This window comes from Cygnus atratus, chromosome 7, assembly GCF_013377495.2.
Source record: "Cygnus atratus isolate AKBS03 ecotype Queensland, Australia chromosome 7, CAtr_DNAZoo_HiC_assembly, whole genome shotgun sequence".
NCBI classification, from domain to species: Eukaryota; Metazoa; Chordata; class Aves; order Anseriformes; family Anatidae; genus Cygnus; species Cygnus atratus.
Window position 1 is genome coordinate 20,012,031 of NC_066368.1, and position 20,970 is coordinate 20,033,000.

A 20,970-nucleotide genomic window follows, 5' to 3' on the forward strand; every position below is an offset into this window, starting at 1 on the left:
TATATAGTATATGTATATACTATAGCATAGTATATATGTCGTATATAGTATATATATGCATCTCTATATAGAGTTGGCACAGCTAAACAGGAAGCCTGCTAAAAAGGTTTACCATACATACAGGTTTTTATTCACTTCTTAAAAAAGGGGAACAAAATCCCTTCTTAAGTAATATAGAATTCATTTTTATAGTACAACTGTTATCATATTTCTCACTCTTAGGTTCTATGGCTTATGCCACTGTTTAGATGCCATCAGCAAACGCTGCTTCTGCAAGTATATTCCACAGAGGAGCTACCAGAAGTATAACTCTTGCCTGGCACTGAGAGCTCATTCACTGTATAGGCTTCAACCTTGAATGCATGTCCAACTCATTGTGAATGGTTTCTGGATCTCCTCAGGTGTGACGGACACTAACAAGGGGCAATATATCAATGCATAAATGTCATCATTACTTTATGCCATGTGGTAGAGAAGCTCACACTTTCAAAGGAAAATGTTTCCGTGTGTATATTTTCTGTGCAATTTAACCATGGAAGAATGACGCTCTATAATAAACAGTTTGATAAGCACCTAAGAATTATGAGAAATATATTCCCTTACAAAAAAAAAAAAAAAAAAAAAAAAAAGGAAAAAGATCCCTTATGCAATCTTACAGTAATACATTTCCTCTTAAAAAACAAAATCATACAATCATATGGAGATCATGGTCCAGAAACAGTAGGACAGGATTTCCATCTTAAGTCCAGTAAAGTCAGTTGAAATCTTTGGCAACCTCCAGCAGGCTTTAACAAGCTTTGCCGTTTTAAGACCTGAGAAGTTGCTGAGCAAGGCAATGCAGGAATCTATGTGAACTTTCTCATAAACCGTAGTTTGGCATAGGCAATGATGAGGAAGATAACAGTCATGCAGAAGAGAGCTACTATGTTTTCCCACATTGCCCAGTCGGTAGGTGCAATTCCTTGGCTGCACAGGTATGCTTCACCAGAACACCTGCAGAAAAGCATGGGGCAGAAGTTGATATTATATTTGGTGCAAGATACTATAAGTCTTCAGTTGGTTACTTTTATTTTCCTGTCTTACAAAGATTTCTCTACCCACAATTCTGCAAGGCAGAGATGACAGAAATAGAGTGACTTATCATGAAAAAATAAAGCTTAAGGAACAAATCTGGAATTTTTGTTCTCATAATTTTTCAGATGATTCCATAGCATCATAATTGTTTCTTACAGATAACTGGCAGTTTATGAGCAAGCCTCATAACCACATCAGACTATGATACATACAAAAATATTTAGTTTTATGCATCAATGATTGGAGGCCCACAGCAGGGCCTCCACGGTTCATTTATTCTCACAATAAGTGAGAATATTTTCTTATTCTTAGAAACGGTTCACTTATTCTCACAAATACTTATTCTCTGGGTAGTAGTAAGTTTTGAAATAGTCTGACTTGTCCTTTAGCAAGCCATTACAATTCAGACCCAAACACAGCCATGAGGTAAAGACTTACATTTCTCCTGAAGTAACTGGAGGACAACTACCTGCATCTCCCACAGACACTGTAACATTTGGTTTCTTCTCACCACAGAAGTAGAGATCCCTAAACTCATTCACTTGAAGAGCCTAGGGAAAGAGGTAGACAGCAGATTTTTACAAAGAGCTAGTTACTTGGGGTGCTAAAGCTGAAACGCCTCAAAGGTGCATGATTATTAGGAGATATATATCACCACTCTTGGAATCATACGTTAATTTTAGGTGTGAACTGAGTGGCCCAGAAAAGTTACTTCTCAGCACTTATTTTGAAGCTCTTAACCACTAACTTCCCAAGGAACTGCTCCAATGTCTACATGCAGGATGATTTGGTGTCTGAATCTGTAACTTCAGAGTTACCTTTCAGTGTTTTAGCCATGGGTTTCTGTCTTGCCAGCTACAAGTCCCCATTTATCTACCTTTATCCGAGTCAATCTCCTCCCCCAGAAAACCATATGGCTGCATACTGACACCCCAGCACCAGCACTATGAAGCAGGAGGGATCAACTACTCAGGCTAGGAATTAGTACCTCATTGAACAGTTTGCTCTGCTGCTATCTAAGCAGTACTAATTTTGTGGTTCAAATTAATTGTTCAGTCTCTCAGGTTTTCACGTTTTACACAAATTAATTTTTCTTCCTTTTTGAGGATGGCTGGTTTGTTCTTTCATCATGTTCATGTGAGGAAAGAAACCAAGTCAGACTTTTAAGAGAACTGCATTTATACACAAAACCTCCCCAGGATGCAGCATGGTAGCCACTACTCACAGGAGACCAATGCTACATTCTACTTACTGTGAGGCCATATCGAGGGATGCTGAAGTACTTGAGCCAGTTCAGCCAGCCCATTACAGAAGGGAGGTTTACTAGAAGGCCTGAAAAGATCTGAAAGAGAACAAAAGAGACTAATGAGTCACAAACCCAGTTTACAGCAAACCATGCCATTCCTGCAAACCCCACTGGGCAGCCAAAGTTAATGCAAGAAAATCAGCTAATCTAAAGTTTATTTCATTTTTTTCCTTTTAAACAATCTAGTTGATCACTTAGATTTGTAATGCTGTCCTTTTTTTCTAAGGACAATTAAAAAAAAAACACCTTTTTGAGGCACACTTTTAGCACAGCTCTGGTGGCACCACACCTACAGAACTGTGTTTGAGCAATGGTTTGACACTTAGATTACAATTTAGCAGAGGTAAATCTGACTACAGTGTCAGTAAAATTGCAGGCAGAGAGTAACAAGCTACTGGACCCATTCGTGTAGACAGCCTGTCTCCTAAATCCATCTGTGCATCTTATGTACTTACAAGCATCAGGACAAAACAAATGGTGATGAGCAGATTCGCCACAGCCACCACTTCCATCCCAGCACTGATAGCCAGAGACATGGCTGTGGCAGTGTAGGACACCAGTATCAGGGCCAGCATGAAGAAGAAGAATCGGCCTGCAACAGCTTGGTATCCTGTCAAAAAGCAGAAGGAAAAAGTCCAGTTAATAGCCACATCACGAACCTCAGAGAGGTACCCTTGGGCTTCCACACAAGACATGAAAAGGAGGAAGAAAGGCTGAGTCTGGAGTTGGCAGCAACTGTGAATGCTCTAAAGCATTACCAAAAGACATGGACAAGCAGGTCCCCATCTCTGATTGCTGGTGTCTCTGCCCCTGCTCCAGAGTCCTCAGAAGGTATGATGCCAAGCACTTAAATCAGCTGAGCGTTCAACCAGTTTCAATTTAGATAAACAAATTAAACTCTGGCTAAGTCAGAAATCAAATGTGTTGGAAGATGACAGGTTCAATGAAAGCATCAGTTCATTACCAATCATCCAGTAAGTGATGCATGAGAATATGATGGCTGGAGCAGTTCTCATGGGCAGTAGATCTCCTATCATCAAGGCCAGGAAGTAGGCAGACACACGGTAATATCCACTGGTGTACTGATGACTGCGAGGACAGGAAGGAGGCAAGTTGTACAGGTTTAGAGGTTATCTAGGAAGCAGGTTCAGTATGTGTGTCTGGTTTATCCTGATTCAGTTTGTTCTTTCTACCACTGACTCCTCTATATGCAAGTTGATTATTTGCTCTGTGCTGCCACTTCCCACTCCAAAGTAAGGGCTGATCTATCTCACAGGCCCTGCAGCAATGCTGGGAGTACTCTGGGAAGATGAATGAGAAGCCATGTGACTACTAAATAGCATATTGGAAAAAAGCTCCTAAAGGTCTGTTCAAAGAGAATGATCCTAAACACAAGAGCAGGGGAAAGTATGAGATTAACTGGAGGAATAGTTTATCCACAGCTATCTCATACAACTGTTTCTAAGGGAGAAGGAATGATAGCCAAGAATTAGAAAACACCTGTAGGACATTAACTCACCTCCAGTTCACAGGGCAATTAAATATCATTACGATTGCCTTGCTGCATAATGGAGCTCATGGAAAGACTCAAGTGGTGAGGTGCCAGAATCCCCACTAAGTTGGTAAGCAGGCCAGACTAGCAAGAAATGTCATAGATTCATTCCTGAGCAGCTGTTAGGGGTAATACTAAGCAGTTCTGAGTAAGCTGCCAGTGGTTGTGCGCACATCTAAGCTAGTGCCTCACAAAAACATCACGCTCATTTTCCAGGCACAAATCTCTGATTTCCTCTTTACTGCATATCTTTTGCCCTTTCGTCCCATGAGCTGGAGGCTATTCCAAACCACATTTTCAACATGTATATATACACTTTTTTATGCACACTTATATACATACACACATTTATATATGTATTTAATATACATATGTATATAGACAGATACACTTGAATGTTAAAGAGATCTTGCAAGCCAGCCAGCAGCACTTTTCTTCTAAGCATCCTTTGAGAAGCTTTTCCAAGAACTCTCCCTTCATCTTTGCCCAGTCTTACCACTTTGGGACCACTGCAAAACCCTGTTTCAACCAGGCCAGCAAGAGGGCAGGCAGGGTTCACAATCTTCAAGATTCACATGCAGGCTTCAAGAACAGGCTGTTACCAGAAGTGGAAAAAGCACTTCTCGGTAAACTGTGATACAGCAAGCAAGTAAAAGTATTTTATTTCTCCCTTCCTTCCATCACTTCTTAGCATTTCAGCTCCTTGCTTTACTGACTGATTTAGCACTACTATTACATTCTGACGTTGGAAGAAGAAATCAGCTCTCAAGCCCTCATAGGTAGAAATATTTTTGGTTAGCTTTTAAGATATTTCCCCCCCTCACTGCAGGGCAGGAAACAGTCCAAGAGCATCTCTACTTACACAAATAGTTTCTTATCTCTGATGAACAGCTCAATTGCAGAGACACTGGAAAAGCATTGGTTTGTGGTGACAAAAAACAAGGATCCAACCCTAGAAGGCAAAACAGCAGTCAAGAAGTGAAGAAACAGCCAAGATCAAGTCAGCACTTTTCTGTCTCTGTCCATAGAACAGAAATATTTAATTGTGCTACTGTAGATCCTAGCTGCAAAGCCAGGTTTATTCCCTTGTCTTCCCCTGCACATTTCCTTCAGACATGTGTGCAAGCCCAATGAAATTGTGGTCCCTTTATTCTGCAGTGTGTTCAGGCTGGTGAACCCAACCCTCCTTTGTGGTCCAAGCAGAGCCCAGAGCCTTCCTTGTGGCCAAAACCTGTAGTCTGTCGGCACAGAAATAAGCAAGCTGCATCTTTCCAACTTACCGATTCTGAATGCCGCTTTGATCCAGTTTCACACCAAAAAAAATGGCCCCCACAACCAAGGCTAGAATTACGGTCACTGCAATCTGGAAGTGAAAAGAGGAAAGGGAGAATGGAGTCCTTCAAATGGGCAAATAGGGACAAATCACTAGATGGTCATTAAGGTATATACAGGGTTTAACAGTCATGCCTACCTAAAACTATGCAGTGTGAGTCCATGTAAGCATAAAACACATACAATTAAAAAACTTCTGCCAAATTGTCATGATTTATCCTTTTCCCTTTTCTCCTTCGTTTGCTCTTCTTTAGCTCATAAAGGCTAGCAGAAGCACACTCAAAGAATATCCCAGCTTGAAATGTCAAGTAAGCCACAAGATTAATATCACCCTGGAAGTTCCCCATGTGAACCATGGAGCATTTACTCCACTCCCCAGTATTCAGTGCTGTAATCCTTCTGCTATTTTTTTTTTCCAAAGGCAACAACCTGTGTGGTAGTGGCACACGACTTTTCTGTTCCCATAACTGACTTTGAAAACAGAAGTGTGCTCTACAAACTGCAGATTGTGGGACTGAGATCAGGAGTCTGAGACTTCTAACAATTGTTACCAACCTGTGCAACAGAGGCCTGCGGGTTCCTGATGAGGTTTTTCAGGGAACGCTTGGAAACCCAGTACAGCTGGGTGAGGAATCCATTTGCATAGGTAATCTCATGCCCCTGCTTGCATACTTTACGATTGCTTCCCCATCCCAGCTCCACTTTTGCCAGTGCTTCCTTTGTGCTCTGGTACAGGCTGGAGTTGAGGTACTTCTGGTGTAGCACATCCACCACGCTGCTGACCGCATTCTGTTCCACTGCTCCATTTTCACTGTTCACCTCTAAGTGGCAAAGACAAGATATGGCTTGTGATTCCCCATGAACCCGTACCTTCAGACATGGCCCATCAACATGGGTCTGCTCTGGAGGCTGGACAAAGATATGATCAGGAATAGCCAGAGAATTTGCATAGTTCAAGCCTTAGCTCTGATCTTAAGAGAAGAGCTTGACTGAGAAGGTTTCCCTGCAGTTTTAATCAGCCTGGATCATCTGCCTTTGTGGCATAATGTTGTGGTTTAGCCCGGCTGGCAGCCAAACACCACACAGCCGTTCGCTCACCCTCCCCCCTCCCTCTCCAGGATGGGGGAGAGAAACGGGAAAGTGAAGTCTGTGAGTTGAGATAAAGACAGTTTATTAAGACAGGGAAAAGAATAACAATAATAATAATAATAATAATAATAATAGTATTAATAGTAATAATGTGTACAAAATAAGTGATGCACAATGCAATTGCTCACCACCCGTTGACCGATGCCCAGCCTATCCCCGAGCAGCCGCCCCCCCCCCCCACCCCGGCTAGCCACCCCTATATATTGTTCAGCATGACGTCAGATGGTACGGAATACCCCTTTGGCCAGTTTGGGTCAGCTGTCCTGGGTCTGTCCCCTCCCAGCTCCTGCTGCATCCCTAGCCTGCTCGCTAGCAGGACAGAGCGAGAAGCTGAAAAGTCCTTGGCTTGGTGTAAGCACTGCTCTACAACAATTAAAACATCAGCATGTTATCAGCGCTCTTCTCATCATAATCCAAAACATAGCACCCTGCCAGCTACTAGGAGGAAAATTAACTCTGTCCTACCTGAAACCAGGACACATAAACATGGCCACAGTCTTAGAATAAGCCATTAGAAAACTTTCATGAGATTTTGGGGAAATCAATGATTTGCAGTGATCCATTTCCGTAAAGACACCATTATGAATACTGTTCCTTTAAAATCCTTCAGTCATAGTCATGCTAAAGCATCCCCAGACAAATCTTTTCCAACATTTCACTCACAATATTGTTAGAGAATTTGTTTTCACATGTAGTTCTATCTAATCTTTCTTGATGCCACATAAATCCATTACTCCTAGGCCTATCTGCCTTCTTCTATATGGCAGCCCCTTACATGACTGAAAGCTTGTCTTCTTTTCTCAGCTATTTCTTGAGACTAAGCAATTCTAGTTTTTCTGTCTTTCCTACATTTTGCAGACAACTAATATCTATCACTGTCCTCCTATATTACTGAAGGAAGAAAAAAAATCCCTTTTAAGTCTTCTGAGATCTTTAAACAAGCCCAAAGCAAAGTATATCTATTAGTAGGAAAAATAAAAAGATAGTAAAGTGTCTTTAGACTGGAGAAAACCCAGAGAATAAAAGGTTGCCATAACTACATTTAACCCAGGTGGGTTTCTCCTTGACAATTTACCTTTTCCTGTGTCCACGGGTTCATGAACTTCCTTGTTTGCTGCCACAGCAGTTGAATCACCATTTATGATATCGAGGAAAAAGTCAGCTGGGTTGTTAAAGGGTTCACATTCATATCCTTAAAAATAAATAAATAAATAAACAAACTCCATATGACAACATGTTTGTACTACACAGAGCACAGCTTGAAAAGTCAGGTTTAATACTATATCACTATTCTACAACCCTGCTATGAGAGAAACCCACTGCTTCACTGCTTTTCATGAACATTAGTTTACAACAGTAGAACGGACAGGATTTGGGAGATGGTGAAACTGAGGTATCTATACAGAGTTTCAGAGCTGCTTATTCCTCGCTGATTTCAGATAAGGAGAAATCTGCAGCTTGCTTCTTTCTACAGAGCTCAGCATGGACAAGTCTTGCCTTCTTCCAAGTGAAAAAAGCTTGCAATCAAAGCTTGCAATCCAATGTCCATGACTGCATCTAGACTGGGAATTCACTCCATGTTCTCTGTCCATTATAGTCAGAAACCCCCATCCTCCTTATCCATGGGGGGGCAGCCAACCAACACTGCAATTATTAATCCAACTTAAGACACACCATGATTTTTTCCATTCAGTCACCCACCTGCGTTCAGACTAGAGCAGATTCTTGGATCAGCCTCCACAGATTGCTGCCAATCTGGAGGCTGTGGTTCAAAACTGACCAGGTCTGCCGTCTAGGCTTGGCAGAACTAGAAGCATCATCTTGTCTGTTGTGCATCATGCTTCTAAATGTCCAAGCAATTCTGTTTCTTTGGCCTGGTACAAGTCAAAACAAAGGCAGGAGACACCCATGCTCTATTCTATCTGGAAATTTTTCTTTTTATTATTTCATTTTTTTCTAATTCTATCCTAACACTGTTCAGATTGTCTGTGTACAGCCTCTAGTATTGTAGTGATAAAATAGCATGAGAGTTTTATCAAGAGCAAGGGTAAAAACCTACTGACAGTTTAAACTTGGTAGCTGGTTACTGTTACTCTTGGCACAGAAAGCTTACCAATAGAACTAAAATAGTCCAGGGCCTGGTTTGCAGGACCATGGTACAGCACCTTCCCCAAGGCTAGTAACGTCAGGCTGTCAAACAGCTTGAATATGGAATAGCGGGGCTGATGGATGGAAAATATGATGGTTCGGCCTCTTCTGGAGAGCCTGAAATAGAAACAAAACTTCTCTCAAATACACCACACTTTGCAATTCAGAAGGGTCATAGTAGCTGAAGCAAAATGTAAGTATCCAAATCCAAGATAAATGCTTGTCAGCTTTCTAGAGTCCCAACCCAGTAAACCTCTAGTTCCCTCTTCTCTCTCACTGTGTCAGATGCTGCCTGCAAGACCTTCAAGCACCCATCATTACAAGAGACTTGCTGCAATCCAGGTAGGCAGAATGTTATGTTGTTTGCGGCTAGCAAAGGTTAAGCACACAGGTTAACCACAGCTGTATGTATATAAATCTTCCTTATAAGTTTTCTGTACTAGGCTTCAACATGACTAACAGGAAAGGTCCCATTGCACTCAGTGGCATAGCCAGGCTTTACACAGCAGGCTGCTGAAGTCTGGCCAGCTGAGATTTCTCCTAGCTCTTCTGCTGAGGACTTACTCTTTACAGAAGTCAAAACTAGTTTTTCTTCAGGTTTGTCAGATGCTTTTTCAAGTGCTTTGTCACTGATGCCCAACAAGTATCCCCCCTGATTAAGACCCTCTATCCACGAACAGCAGAGTAAGAGGTACCCATGGACAAAGTCAGACAACATGCCGCAAACACAGGAGGAGTGTTAGAACTCATTCTCATTACATGAGCCTCATTTGGACCTCTTTGCAGCAGAAGATAGTTCATCTCTAAAGCAGGTAACGGGGAACACTGAGGGCAAAAATGCAGGTGAAGTTGGATCTGAGTTACAGGCCATTGTCATAACAGAGGAAAAGCTTTTGTAATAGGCTCAGCTGGAAGGCCAATAAATTGTGATTATAAGGCTTGACCTCACAGTCTACCCCGCTCTGTGGCAAAGGGAAGCTGTCCAAGCTACAACTGCTTTTTGGGCTCCAGTCCAACGCTTGCTGTGGAAAGATTCCCATCAACTTCAAAAAGCTTTGGACAAGACCCAGATAAAGAGTTTACAACCACTTCTGAGTCTGCTAGTCTAGCTTTAAGAAAAAAAAACACAAACATTGTAGCTACTAAGTCATAGCAACATTCCTTTTTTAAATAATGAGCTAGCAAAGAAATTTCAGCAGAGCCATGAAGAATTGACTCTTACTTCTTCAGGAGGATGAGAACAGCATTGGCTGTGCTGGCATCAAGGCCGGTCGTTGGCTCGTCCAGAAAAAGAACTGGCGGCTCTGTGATGAGCTCCATCCCAATGTTGGTTCTCTTCCGCTCCCCTCCAGACACTCCCCGGATCAATTCAGTTCCTACCTACAAGCAGAAGAAGTCAGGCGTTTGCAACTATTTGCTCTGGAGTTCAGGGCTCACCAAACCCATGAAAAGCAGACCTTTTCATTTTCAGTGTCCCTTCAGTGAGCTCTTAGAGCCAGCAGCAGATGATGGGTCTGACTCAAAGGGCACTGTGGAGGACCGTGTAGCAGTGAGCAGACAGTCTGATTTTTTAGTAGTGCCAGACACCTTTGGCATCGGGAAACAAAGATGACACTGACAAGAGCCATGACAAGGCCAAAGCAGCCAGAGGCAGCTTTGGTAATTGGGGATGACTTTCATGGGTAGCTCACCTGCTACCCAAGTAAGTGGGGGTAAGTAACATAAAGGTAAAATAAGAGTAAAAATGCAGCTGGGAGGAGTAAGCTCTGCACAAAACTTCTCCATCACAGCCCAGCTTCCCACCCCCACAGCGTTCAGCAATTGTAAAAACAATTCCCTTGTCTTGTCCCACAAAGCCAGGAAGCCACCACGCAGCGTTCCAAGGTGCTATGACTAGGCAACTTTTTCCCCACTGCTTATACAACATGCTGGATGCGGCCCAAAATCTTCCCTGTTTAGTAACAAATACACATACCTCTTTCCAAGCTACCTCCTGAGCTGGAGTGATTTCCTGCGTGTATTATGATCTTGTCAGGTTCCTGCTTAGCTTAGTGTAGCTGCGCTACATACTCCATACTGCCCAGAGTCAAGTAGTTTAGTTTCCAGAGGCAGTAGGATTTCTAAGATGGGTATTCTCACTGCTCACCTTAGAATCAGCCACCTTGCTTAATCCCAGCTCGCCGATTATCTGCGTGACTCGCTCTTCCTTCTCCTGAAAGCTGATGGAGCTGGGGAGTCGCAGGGCAGCAGAGAAGTGCAGGTTCTCCCTCACTGTCATGGTGCCCATGACAACATCATCCTGAAAGCAGCACAAATTGACAGCTGAAAAGCCTCACCCTCAGCTACCTGACTGGGCACTGGAGTCCCTGTGGTGGCAGTTACTGCATAAGCTGTTTGTGGATCACAGGGAAAACTGGACTGAGTGACAACTGCTTCAAAGCATACAGAATACAAAATTCAAGATCACTCAGTAAAGTCAAAGGGAGAACGCAGCTCTGCAGGCTCCCAGCTTGTGCCCAGCATCACCTCAGCCTGCTTTCAGGCTCAGGAGTGTAAGTGCAGATGGTACCACTTTGTTATGGAAGTGCACTTTCCTTACAAGCTGTAGTGAGGTAGAGCAGGTAGCTGTTTCTGCTGCTAGTGCTCAGCATTTGCAAGATATGAGTGCAGAGACCATTAGCAGTTTTATAGGGATAACACATGACTCAGCAGGTTTACACACCCATCTGCATAGAACAGATAATATGTTAAATATGTATGCATTTAGGCCTTCAGTTTGTTATGACTCTTTGGGTCATTTTTATCAATATAGGGAGTAGTGCACAGGGGTGGGAGGGGAGAGCAACCATTTAATGTCTTGCCCAGTTGCCAATCATTTCAAGGTTTCATTTGTTTGCTTTTGACATTGGAGAAACAGATGTCTCAAACTGGGAACACTTACAAGAAACTTCCTGGCCATTTATGAGGATTTGGGGATCTTTAACCTACAGCATCAAGATTTATCACAAGTCTTGTCACATGTATCCTCTCAAAAGCCCCCCAGCTGTCAGCTTTCAGAAAGGCTGCATATTTTCTATCTGCCTGCAGACAGAAGCCTGGATGGATTCCAGATGTAGAGGCTCATATAACTGCCAAGAATCCCCTTCTCCTCAGCTCCCCCAGGGCTTTGAGGGTCTATTATTGGTCCAGGCCTCCACCCACTTCCGCAGATTCAGCCAGCTTTTCCTGTCTGAGTGGAACGAAGCTCTGTCCCAGCCAGCCAGAATCAGAGGAAGAACAGCAAAGATCTACTTACTTCCTAGAATTATTGTTGGACAGCTTGAAGGTACTTCTGCTGACTAGAACTGCCTCTGAGTTTTACAACAGGAGATTTTGGGTGTTGAGAGGTTCCCACCAACCAACCCCTGTTTTAAATTTAATTTAATTTTTATTTTTAGAACCCTTGCTGGAACTTCAGGAGAGAGACAAAAAAGAAAGAAAAAAACACAAACAAAAGCAAGCCACAGTAGCCCGGTGTCTTGGGCACCCATGCAGCTTTGGGAAGCCAAACACCTCCATGCTTTACTTGGCTGGAGTAAACAGTTTGCTCCTCTGTCTTCAGTATCACAGGACAACACTGTAACACCTGAATTATCAAATTAGACTCTGTAGGGATCATTGAACATTACCTTACTTAATGCTTTCATGCTTTTGCTCATCTTTGCTTCATGCTCATCTTATGCAACAGAGCCCTGCCTTTTTTCTTGAGAAGCTGTTCCTCTTCCCACAGCAGACCTACTCACTCACTGGGGAAGACCATGCTATCTCATTCATGTAGTGGTGAGCTCCATCCAATGTATTCCCCCACACACACCTCTTCTCGTGGAGGACACTTTTCAAAGGCTTTACACCAAAACCTATGCTCTTCCCTCCCAAGGTCTACCAGGCCTCCACTGAAGGCATTTACTCACCTGCACGACATATCCTGAGATGCACTTGAAATTTGGAGGCTGTGGGATGCCATCTATAAGCACTTCTCCAGACAGGCCTGCCGGGTCCTTTCTGGCAGCCAGCACATCTAGCAGACTTCAGACAGACACCAGACGTTAGGTTTTGCCGTGACAACTGCTTTTATGTTTGACCGGGTAAGTGCCACCAGTCAGGACTGCAGCTACAGCCTGCTCATGGCATGCTCCAAACCAAACGTGAGGCACTGAAAGGGCTTCCTCTGCTCTGGGGGCTTCAGCTTTTTGTACAGAAAGCCTGATGCAGATGGAGGATTCTCAAGTGCCAGCTATGCCACAGCAGTATTGCAATATACAGACCCTCAGAGCTATCAGCCCCCTACAGATATTAACTCAGTCTCCATGCTAACAGCTAGTCTCAGACACACACACACAAAAGCGCCCTGCCAAGCAGCTGCTGTCTGCTCTCCAGCCAGAGGAGCACAGAAGAAACTACTTTGATCTCAAGCAAATTAATCCGAATTGGTATAAACAAGACTACAGTCAAGATTAATTTTATAAATTCATTTTGGTTTAACATATCTCTGGATTCTCCTTACTGCAAATTAGAGGTCAGACTGTCTACTAGCTATGTAAATACCAATGAGGTCTGGCTCTTGCAAACATCCTGATCAGCTGGCAGTCTCCTTAGAGGGGAAGATCAAGGGTCACCACAACGACACACCTGCATGAACCCTGGCCATATCTGCCTGTCCAAGACAGTCTCAAAGGAAGAATGACATAGCACTCTCTTAACATTTTTATATAGGAGAGAAAACAGCATCAGCGGTGGCTGGAGATAGCCTGCAAGTTACTTCTCAGTGCTTTCATCCAAAGTTTTCAAGCATGTGCATTCCCACCACCAGGCAACAGCCAGGCTGGGGTGATGAAACCCAGCAGGTATCCTACAGACTGACATTACCCTATTCTTGGCAGTCAGAGGGGTTTGACCCTGCATCTCTGAGGAAGTCTTGCTACAGCAACATCACTGGGATGACTTCCCTACTGCCCCTGAGGGACCTTGCCCTCATCCCCATCCCAGGGCAGGTCTGGGACAGAGCCTACACCTGAGCTCCAGTCACCCCAGTTCAGCCTGGTATCTTCTCTCAGGCCACCATTAACGGTGACAGCAGTAATATGGACTGCCAAGTGGAGCAGATGAGGGGTGTGACACCACTGCAGGGCAAGAACTCCAGCAAAGCCAGCATCAGAGAGACAAGAGGTCTGGCTGCATCTCCAGATTTCTCCCAGGCACATGCAAGTCTGAGCCTGGGGCTCCCTCATATCTTCCCCAACCCCAACAGTCCCACATCCCCTTTGAGCAGCTGACTGGCCATTTAAAGAGCAAAAGAAAGTACTCACGAAGATTTACCGCTCCCTGTTGGCCCCAGGATAGCATTCAAGCCTGGCTTCATAATGCCACTGAAAGAAGGAAAGAGTTATTCCCAAATGGAGGACTGTTCACATGCAGCTCACAGTAGAGGTCAGATGTGAACAAAATTATTGAAGTTTTCCTTTCAGGATTGTTGAAAGCAAAATTTAAAGATTATTAAGAACTTCTTAAATCTGAAATCAGTAAGCATTTTCCTTTCTTGTCCCAGACTGCCAGTCAAAGCAAAACCAGAGCTGGACAGAAAGAGCAACCTACAAAAGGCAAATTATTTATCTTACCAGCTGAGCTGGGTCTGGAAAAGAAGAAACAATTGCCCTCTGTTACTTATTTCCTCCCAGCACATCTCAGACCATAGTTAAGGGAACCCTCAGATCTTCTGGCAGAAGAGTTCGCACAAGTTTGGTCCTAATTTGCCTAGATCAGTAACTGAAACTGCTCCAGTTATATCCCAATTTTTATGCCTAAGGCAAATTAGCAAGTGCTCACATGAACGGCAGACTGGCAGGAGGGTTGTCATTTCTCTGTACAACAGTACAGCTGGATCTGGAAGGTGACACTCAGGTCTCTGATTCACAGCAGCAGATGAATTCCTACCCTCCGGTATTTTAGTTAGGAACTTACTAAACATTTTGAAGGATCTTCTTTTCCACAGTCTTCCGTCTACACAGGAATCCACTGGACTGCTTAACGGAGTACTGGATGTTATGGAAACTCACAACAGAGCCCCGAGGGGATCGGAGGGACTCCCGTGTTGGAAGAGAACGTTGGAAATTGCCCGCTCCTTCCTCTTCTCCAACAGAAATGATGCTGTGATCAAATGTGTCTGCCATTGTGTCCTTGTTACACAGGTCAAACTCCACTGCATGAAGATTTTTAGGGCTGCTGTTGTTTTGGGCAGTTCCCATCCACTGAGACAAAGAACACAAAAACACGAAGAAAAACACAAGAAGACGTGAGCAAAGAGGCCTGCAGAAGGTGTCCTGAAAAGGCACGTTCATGCACACCACTCCAATTCATACAAGTGCCAAGTTTCCAAAAGGATGGACGTCCGCACTGGAAGACATCCAGTACTCCCCAAAGGCATGGAAACACTTAGAACAATGCACACAGCCTTTAGGAACAAGACATGGATGTTCTTGGAGAAGTGACACTAGTTCAAAGAACATCCGATGAGGTAAAAACCAAGCCTGTTTGTGATGGTCAATGCCTTGCTTGACACAGTGGGGGCTACAGATGCAAGCTGCTATGCTTAAGCTAAAGAGACTGAAGCTCCCCTCCATCAGGTAGAACACAATTAATCCGCTTCATACCCCTACAAAGCCAGCAGAGAAAACCTTATTTGCTGGCACAAGTTTGTTTCAATGATACCGATTTGATTAAAATGCAGTTACACATATCACTTAGCATGTTTCAGTCATGCCAGTATCAAGATGCTTCACAGATACAAGGAGGAAGAGAAGTTTGGATTAGTCTGCAGGTATTTCCTTCTTCCACAGGAAGAGATCTGGGACGTCCCACAGTAAAGAAAAGAAGGGTACAAATGGGTATATTAAGGAAGATTAAATATGGTATCTGTTTGAAATCACAGGGAAAGTTATAAACCATCCCGATTCAAGCGGATAAGCTGCTTCCGTAGTGCAGGATGGGAGCACCTGGAAGGAAGGGCATGAGACCAGCAAAGGGAAAGAGCTGTTCTCCCTGCCCATGCAGCAGCACCTACACAGCAGGGAAAGTATCAATACTGCCATAACCATTCATACTGCTTCACTCAGTAGTCATAGCAACAGAGCTATTTTGTCAAGGGATGCTTCACTTTCTGTTGCTGTAAATGACTGAGACCAAGTTTGAACACCTTCACTCATTTAAAAAAAGAGAAAAAATAAAAGTTTAAACTTCTTCCCTTGACATTGCATGAGAAGAACACAAAACCTTGCGGTCCCCACGTTCTGCAGCCTGGGCAAGGGCTGGGCTTAGCCTGCACCCTGCCTTTTATCCAGGTGACCTCGCAGCCAAAAACCTTCTCGTCTCCTTTCCACGCAATCACAGCAAGGAAGATGGGAAACACTACGTGCCCTTTCCAGAAACTGAAGGGAACAGGTTAGACTAACACAAACTAGTCTAATCATTTACTTCCCTTTTAGCTGCTGGCACGAAGGTGTTTGTTGGAAAGCTTAAAAAGTTACTGTGATTGTGCGGAGAGCCAAGGCCCTCACCAGGATAATGAAGAACAAGAAGAAAGAACTGTGCACAAAGACATCTGCTGCTGATTAGTTGAGTTTTGTGGGAAGGCAGATGTATTCCACAAGTGACCTTTTTCCTGCCATCTGCACCCACAAACCACCCTTTTCCCACCGATTACACTTCTTTCTCTCGAGGACTGAGACGGTGATAACCAGTAGGACTGATCACTGCAGAAGCAAGAGATATCTCCGGAAGCAAGATGGTCTCACTCTTAAGAAACAGGAGCTCCAAGAGCCGGGTTAAAAAACAAAGACAAACCCCCCCCCCCCAAAAAAAAAAAAAGAAAAAAAAATACAAAAACAAACAGAAAACAGAATCTACCCTTTCCTATCACTTAAAGTCGCTTGGACACGGTCCTGGGCAACCAGCTTTTGGTGGCCCTGCCTGAGCAGGAGGGTTGGACCAGATGACCTCCAGAGGTCCCTTCCAATGCCAACCATTCTGTGAAAGCTGAAGAAATCACAGTAGTTTTTATTTCTTTATAAGTAAAGGAAGAGTGGCAGGGGGGAGAAAATGAAGGGTTGTTTAACTTGGACGCATCCTGTGGCTGGTGACCCCTGGGAAAGCCTTGCCTGTGGGAAGCAAGAAAGGATCTGCAGCTTACCTCAGCAAGAGAAGGCTCATATATAAAGGTTGCACAACACATTCGGGGGAAAAGAAGGAGAAAAAAAAAAAAAAAAAAAAAAAAAAAAAAAAAAAAAAGGACGACCACGACACTAAGGGCAAAGACCCGGTTAGACTTTTGAACATTCGACTGTTTGTAAACCTCACGTGTGCTTCGGATAGCCAGGTTTCTCCCTTTACAACCCCACGAGCCCTTTTATACGTGTTTTTGCAAAGTTACCGATAAGCACCGCTCCACCTTGCCAGCGCCCTGCGGGCACGAGCGAGGACGACAGAAGGATGCAGCCGGCCCGGCAGAGGCTACAGGTGGGCGCGGGCAGCAGCACCCCGCGGGCAGCCACCCCCCGACCCCGGTACCGGCACCGGTACCAGCACCGCACCCCAAAGCGCTCGGGGACAGCGCCGCCCGCAGGGAGCCACCCTCCCAGTCCTGGTCCCGCTCCCGGTCCCGGTCCGAGCCCCGCTCCCGGTCCCGGTCCCGGTCCCGCTCCCGGTCCCGGTCCCGGTCCCGCTCCCGCTCCCGCTCCCGGTCTCGCTCCCGGTCCCGCTCCCGGTCCCGGTCCCGCTCCCGGTCCCGGTCTCGCTCCCGGTCCCGCTCCCGGTCCCTGCCCGTTACCTCCGGGCCGCCGCGGCGCTCCGGGCGGCGGACACGCGGCTCTGGCTGCGGCGCTGCCTCGGCGGCGTTTTATAACCGGGTGCGGGCGGCGGGTTATATAAAGCGGCGGCGGGGAGTGCCCGGCGCTGTCACGCAACCCCCGCCGGGACCCGGGCAAAGGCAGCGGAGAAGCCCCGCGTCCCGTCCCGTCCCGTCCCGTCCCGTCCCGGGGCGGTGCCGCCGGGCCGGGCCGCCCCCCGCTCCGGGGGCCGCGCGGGGGGAGCCGGCGGTGCGGGGCGGGGCGGTGCGGTGCGGGGCGGAGCGGTGGAGCCCCCCGGCGCCGGGATGCCGAGGGTTGGAAGCTGCCAAAACGCCGTGTTGCGGCCGGTACGTGGCCCACGGCCCACGCACATCCATCCCTAGCTCAGGGGGAACGGCTGGAGGCAGCCCCCAGTCTACGTCCTTCCCTCCCTCATCCCTCTGGAAGGCTCATCACACCCAGGGGGGATTTCCCTGGAAATCCTCAGCTGGGGCCAGGGATGGTCCTGGCAGTGTCACCCTTCGAGGGTGCCACGCCGTGACAATTCCACCTGGTCGCACGCCTGCACAGGCCCTGTGACCCCCCGGGGGGTCACAGCAGCCCTCCCGGGTCACCCATCGCCCATCACGCTGCCGTGTGTCCCCAGCTCCAAGAATGTGTGAAAGCAGGAAGATCAGTTTCCGCTGGTTTGCTGTCACAGTTTCTCCTCAGCCTCCTGTTCCCAAGCACTATTGTCTTACTATAAATAAGCTTGTTCTACTTAGGCTCCTGGGAGTTACGAGTGCAGGAAATGCCTGCTTTTTTGGTTTATAAAGATAATTTATATCAGCGCTGTCAAGTCACGCTATCAATTGCCTCCGGTTTGACCACCCTCAGCACAGCAGCTCTGTACAGAATTGCATTTCCCTAACAACAGCTCTTGCTATATCAGTTCAAGGGTCAGATAAGCAGGAGCATGCCTCTAGCTACCCAATAAATACCAGTAATAAAAACTCCAAAGGTTCACCTATCTCCTCCCTGACGCCTGCCTGCCTCCAGACATGCTGATGCAGTAAGCCGAACAGATACTCCCATCCCGTGCAGCTGCACTGCTCTACAGGGCTGACAGGAGTCAAGAGCAGGGGGGACTGGGGGGTTCTGAAAGAGGTTCAGAGATCTGTCAAGAGGGTAAGTTTTGCCATAGATACACTCAAGATTCAGGCTTGCTGAATAAGGATGTTACTTGCAGTCACTCTGTGGGGCAGAAGCAGCTCAAGTTCATGTTTAGTTTGCACTTTAACTTCCCCCTTCGAGGGAAATCTGCCTGCACTGAAGACTTTTGTCCTAGTGCTTCACCAAGCATGCATATCTGTGTCCAAGGGTATTTCAATCAAACGCTCCCTTGCCCTCGTTGTGCTGCGGTGACAGCCCTCTCATCGCATGCCTGGGACAGTGAGAAAAGAAACTGGTGTGCTTGGGAGCAGAAGTGTTCTTCTGAGCCACAAATTTGCTGCTCCGCACGGTGCCTGCACAGTGGTGCAGGAGAAGCGCTCTCTAAAGCAGCACAACTAGAGGTTCGGGTTCCTCTTGACAGACGGTTTCAGTTGCTTGGCTGCTCCTCAAGCAGAGGTGCTGCTTCCCTTCACTTCGTGGGGAAAAAAAAAAAAAAAAAAAAAAAACACTTCTCTGCCCCCTGTACCTAAGCACATCCCAATGGCGTAGAAATGGAGAACTGAGATATGGGGAGGAACCAGATCTGCCAACTAAAGCATCTGGCTGGAGACTCTGGCTTTCCTCTAGCCCATTCCTAAAGCAACAGTCTTCTGGGCTTCTTCAAGGGCCTTTTGATCCTCAGACTTTTTCATCTCCCTCTCCAGCTAGGCAGCCTGGGGGAGGACAAACGCTCTCCCTTGCTGGGTGCACACACAGGCTGTGCCTCAGCTGCCCTCTTACATCTGACCGTACCACAGGAATTGGGTCTGGCTGCAATTAAGCTAGCAACAGGAAAGAAACAAGAGGGAAGGGAGAGTTTTTCTGCTGTGTCATTTTACTGATCCAGTTGATCTGAATCATAATGCTGCTGAGGCAGATTTCTGTCCACACAGGAGCAGAAACCAGTGGCCAGAGCTGCGGCTTGAGACAAATACTCATAGCAAGCCAGGAGATCCTCACGTCAAACACTGTATTTTTCTCTCACCAAACCACTTGTAGGTTGGTGCTTTCTGATGCTCATGCACAGAGAGGGGGATTTGCCTTGCAAATTGTCAGTCTTTGCTTCTGATTAAATAATGTGGTCTTCAAAGAAAGACGACAAAGGCATTATTAACCCAGCATAAATTTCTAGCAAGCACCAAGCTATAAAGCCTTGTTGCTTTTACTGAGAGATGTGAAACAAATTCAGCTACAAGCTTGGCCTTGATACACTATGGTAGCAAGGCAAGACCAGCCTGGGCCATGCGCCAAATCCCATGCAGGTTTTAGCACACGTTTGGGGTCTACATTCTTGCTTCTTAGATGATGTTGCCATGAGCTTCTGACCTGTCTGTTACTACAAGGTTGCAGAGGAGGAGAGACTCTGATCCTGGGCATGGGGAAGGGAACCTGGCAGAAAGTCAGGCTTAGAGGAGGCCTGCTGAAAAGAATTATTCTCATTTGAGGCTAATTTGAACATTGCTCCTTTCTTACTGGATCTGGTCACACTAGACATGTCCTGCATGTGCCCCAGCACACAGAGTGGAGAAGTTACTGAGTACTATGAGTTCATCTCTCTGCTGAAGGTCCTGGCCTCTTCGTTCCTCCTTCCTGCAGCTTGCGGTACAGGTTTGCAAAAACATCTAATTGAAGGGGGTGGTGGAGGTTCCCTCTAGTCCAGCTTTACACTTGGGCCTGGGACGTGCCACCCCTTAATTAACTCAGACATGGCTTTGTCTAGCAGAATTGCCAGACAGAAATTTTTCAGGTCTGTTTCTCCATTGCTTTCCTTGGGCTGCTGCCTTCATTGCCCCGAGGATCCAGGTTGTTTTAATCCCACCTAATGCTGAATTTCATAAAGCTCATAAAACATTTCAGGGGCTCAAGCCAGCAAGAGAGTGGATGAGAAACATGTGCGGGAGGAATTGCATGCTGATGAGTACTATTTCCTTCTCTATTGAATGCAGCAAGAAGCAGATCCCAAATGCTCACTGTGCAAAAGCAGCTCTGAGAACAGTGGAGAAGACAGTAGTATCAGACGTGGTGCATGAGTGAGGAGCTCTTCTTTTCCAAAAGTTCCAGTAGACCATTCTAAAAGACACACCCTGTGTGTACAGATGTGTACATATGTGCTGAATTGGCTGCATCTTCAAATTTACCACCCTAGGCACAGAAAGACATCTCATCTTGCCTTTTCCACCCTGAGTGCTCATCATGTCAAAGCCAGTGCTAGCTTACTTGATTAAAGTGCTGCTTCCTGTGGGGAAGTTGGCTTTTGCAAGACTTGAAGATTATATACAAGAAATTAGATGTTGTTGAGTTTTGTTAATCATTTAGTCCATTATCTCAATGCCTAGTAGCGC

General features: G+C 45.8%; 1 protein-coding gene across 2 annotated transcripts; it reads right to left on the reverse strand.

The window, feature by feature from the left end:
- Nucleotides 1–59: 59 nt before the first annotated feature.
- Nucleotides 60–17,652, reverse strand: LOC118244411 (broad substrate specificity ATP-binding cassette transporter ABCG2-like). Of its 2 annotated transcripts, none has more exons than XM_035539382.2 (16): nucleotides 17,419–17,652; nucleotides 14,559–14,845; nucleotides 13,907–13,966; nucleotides 12,512–12,626; nucleotides 10,708–10,860; nucleotides 9,784–9,941; nucleotides 8,527–8,678; nucleotides 7,489–7,605; nucleotides 5,820–6,085; nucleotides 5,213–5,295; nucleotides 4,795–4,884; nucleotides 3,345–3,469; nucleotides 2,836–2,990; nucleotides 2,327–2,416; nucleotides 1,513–1,625; nucleotides 60–993 (listed from the first exon to the last, which is right to left on the reverse strand). In XM_035539382.2, the coding sequence occupies exons 2-16, from the start codon at nucleotides 14,840–14,842 to the stop codon at nucleotides 846–848; spliced, it is 2,109 nt and encodes a 702-aa protein (XP_035395275.1). In that variant the 5' UTR covers nucleotides 14,843–14,845; nucleotides 17,419–17,652; the 3' UTR covers nucleotides 60–845. The 2 variants fall into 2 exon arrangements, with proteins under 2 accessions (XP_035395275.1, XP_050567884.1); XM_050711927.1 differs by having other exon boundaries at nucleotides 14,216–14,845; nucleotides 17,419–17,643.
- Nucleotides 17,653–20,970: the final 3,318 nt, after the last annotated feature.

What these genes read in the sequence shown, in the direction of transcription:
- LOC118244411 (XM_035539382.2), bottom strand. Translation starts at nt 14,842, where the DNA reads ATGGGAACTGCCCAAAACAACAGCAGCCCTAAAAATCTTCATGCAGTG. An exon ending in TCTCAGGATATGTCGTGCAG is followed by an intron (nt 10,861 to 12,511) that starts GTGAGTAAATGC and finishes TGCTGCTTTCAG; the next exon opens with GATGATGTTGTCATGGGCAC. An exon ending in GCAAGGTGGCTGATTCTAAG is followed by an intron (nt 9,942 to 10,707) that starts GTGAGCAGTGAG and finishes TTCTGCTTGTAG; the next exon opens with GTAGGAACTGAATTGATCCG.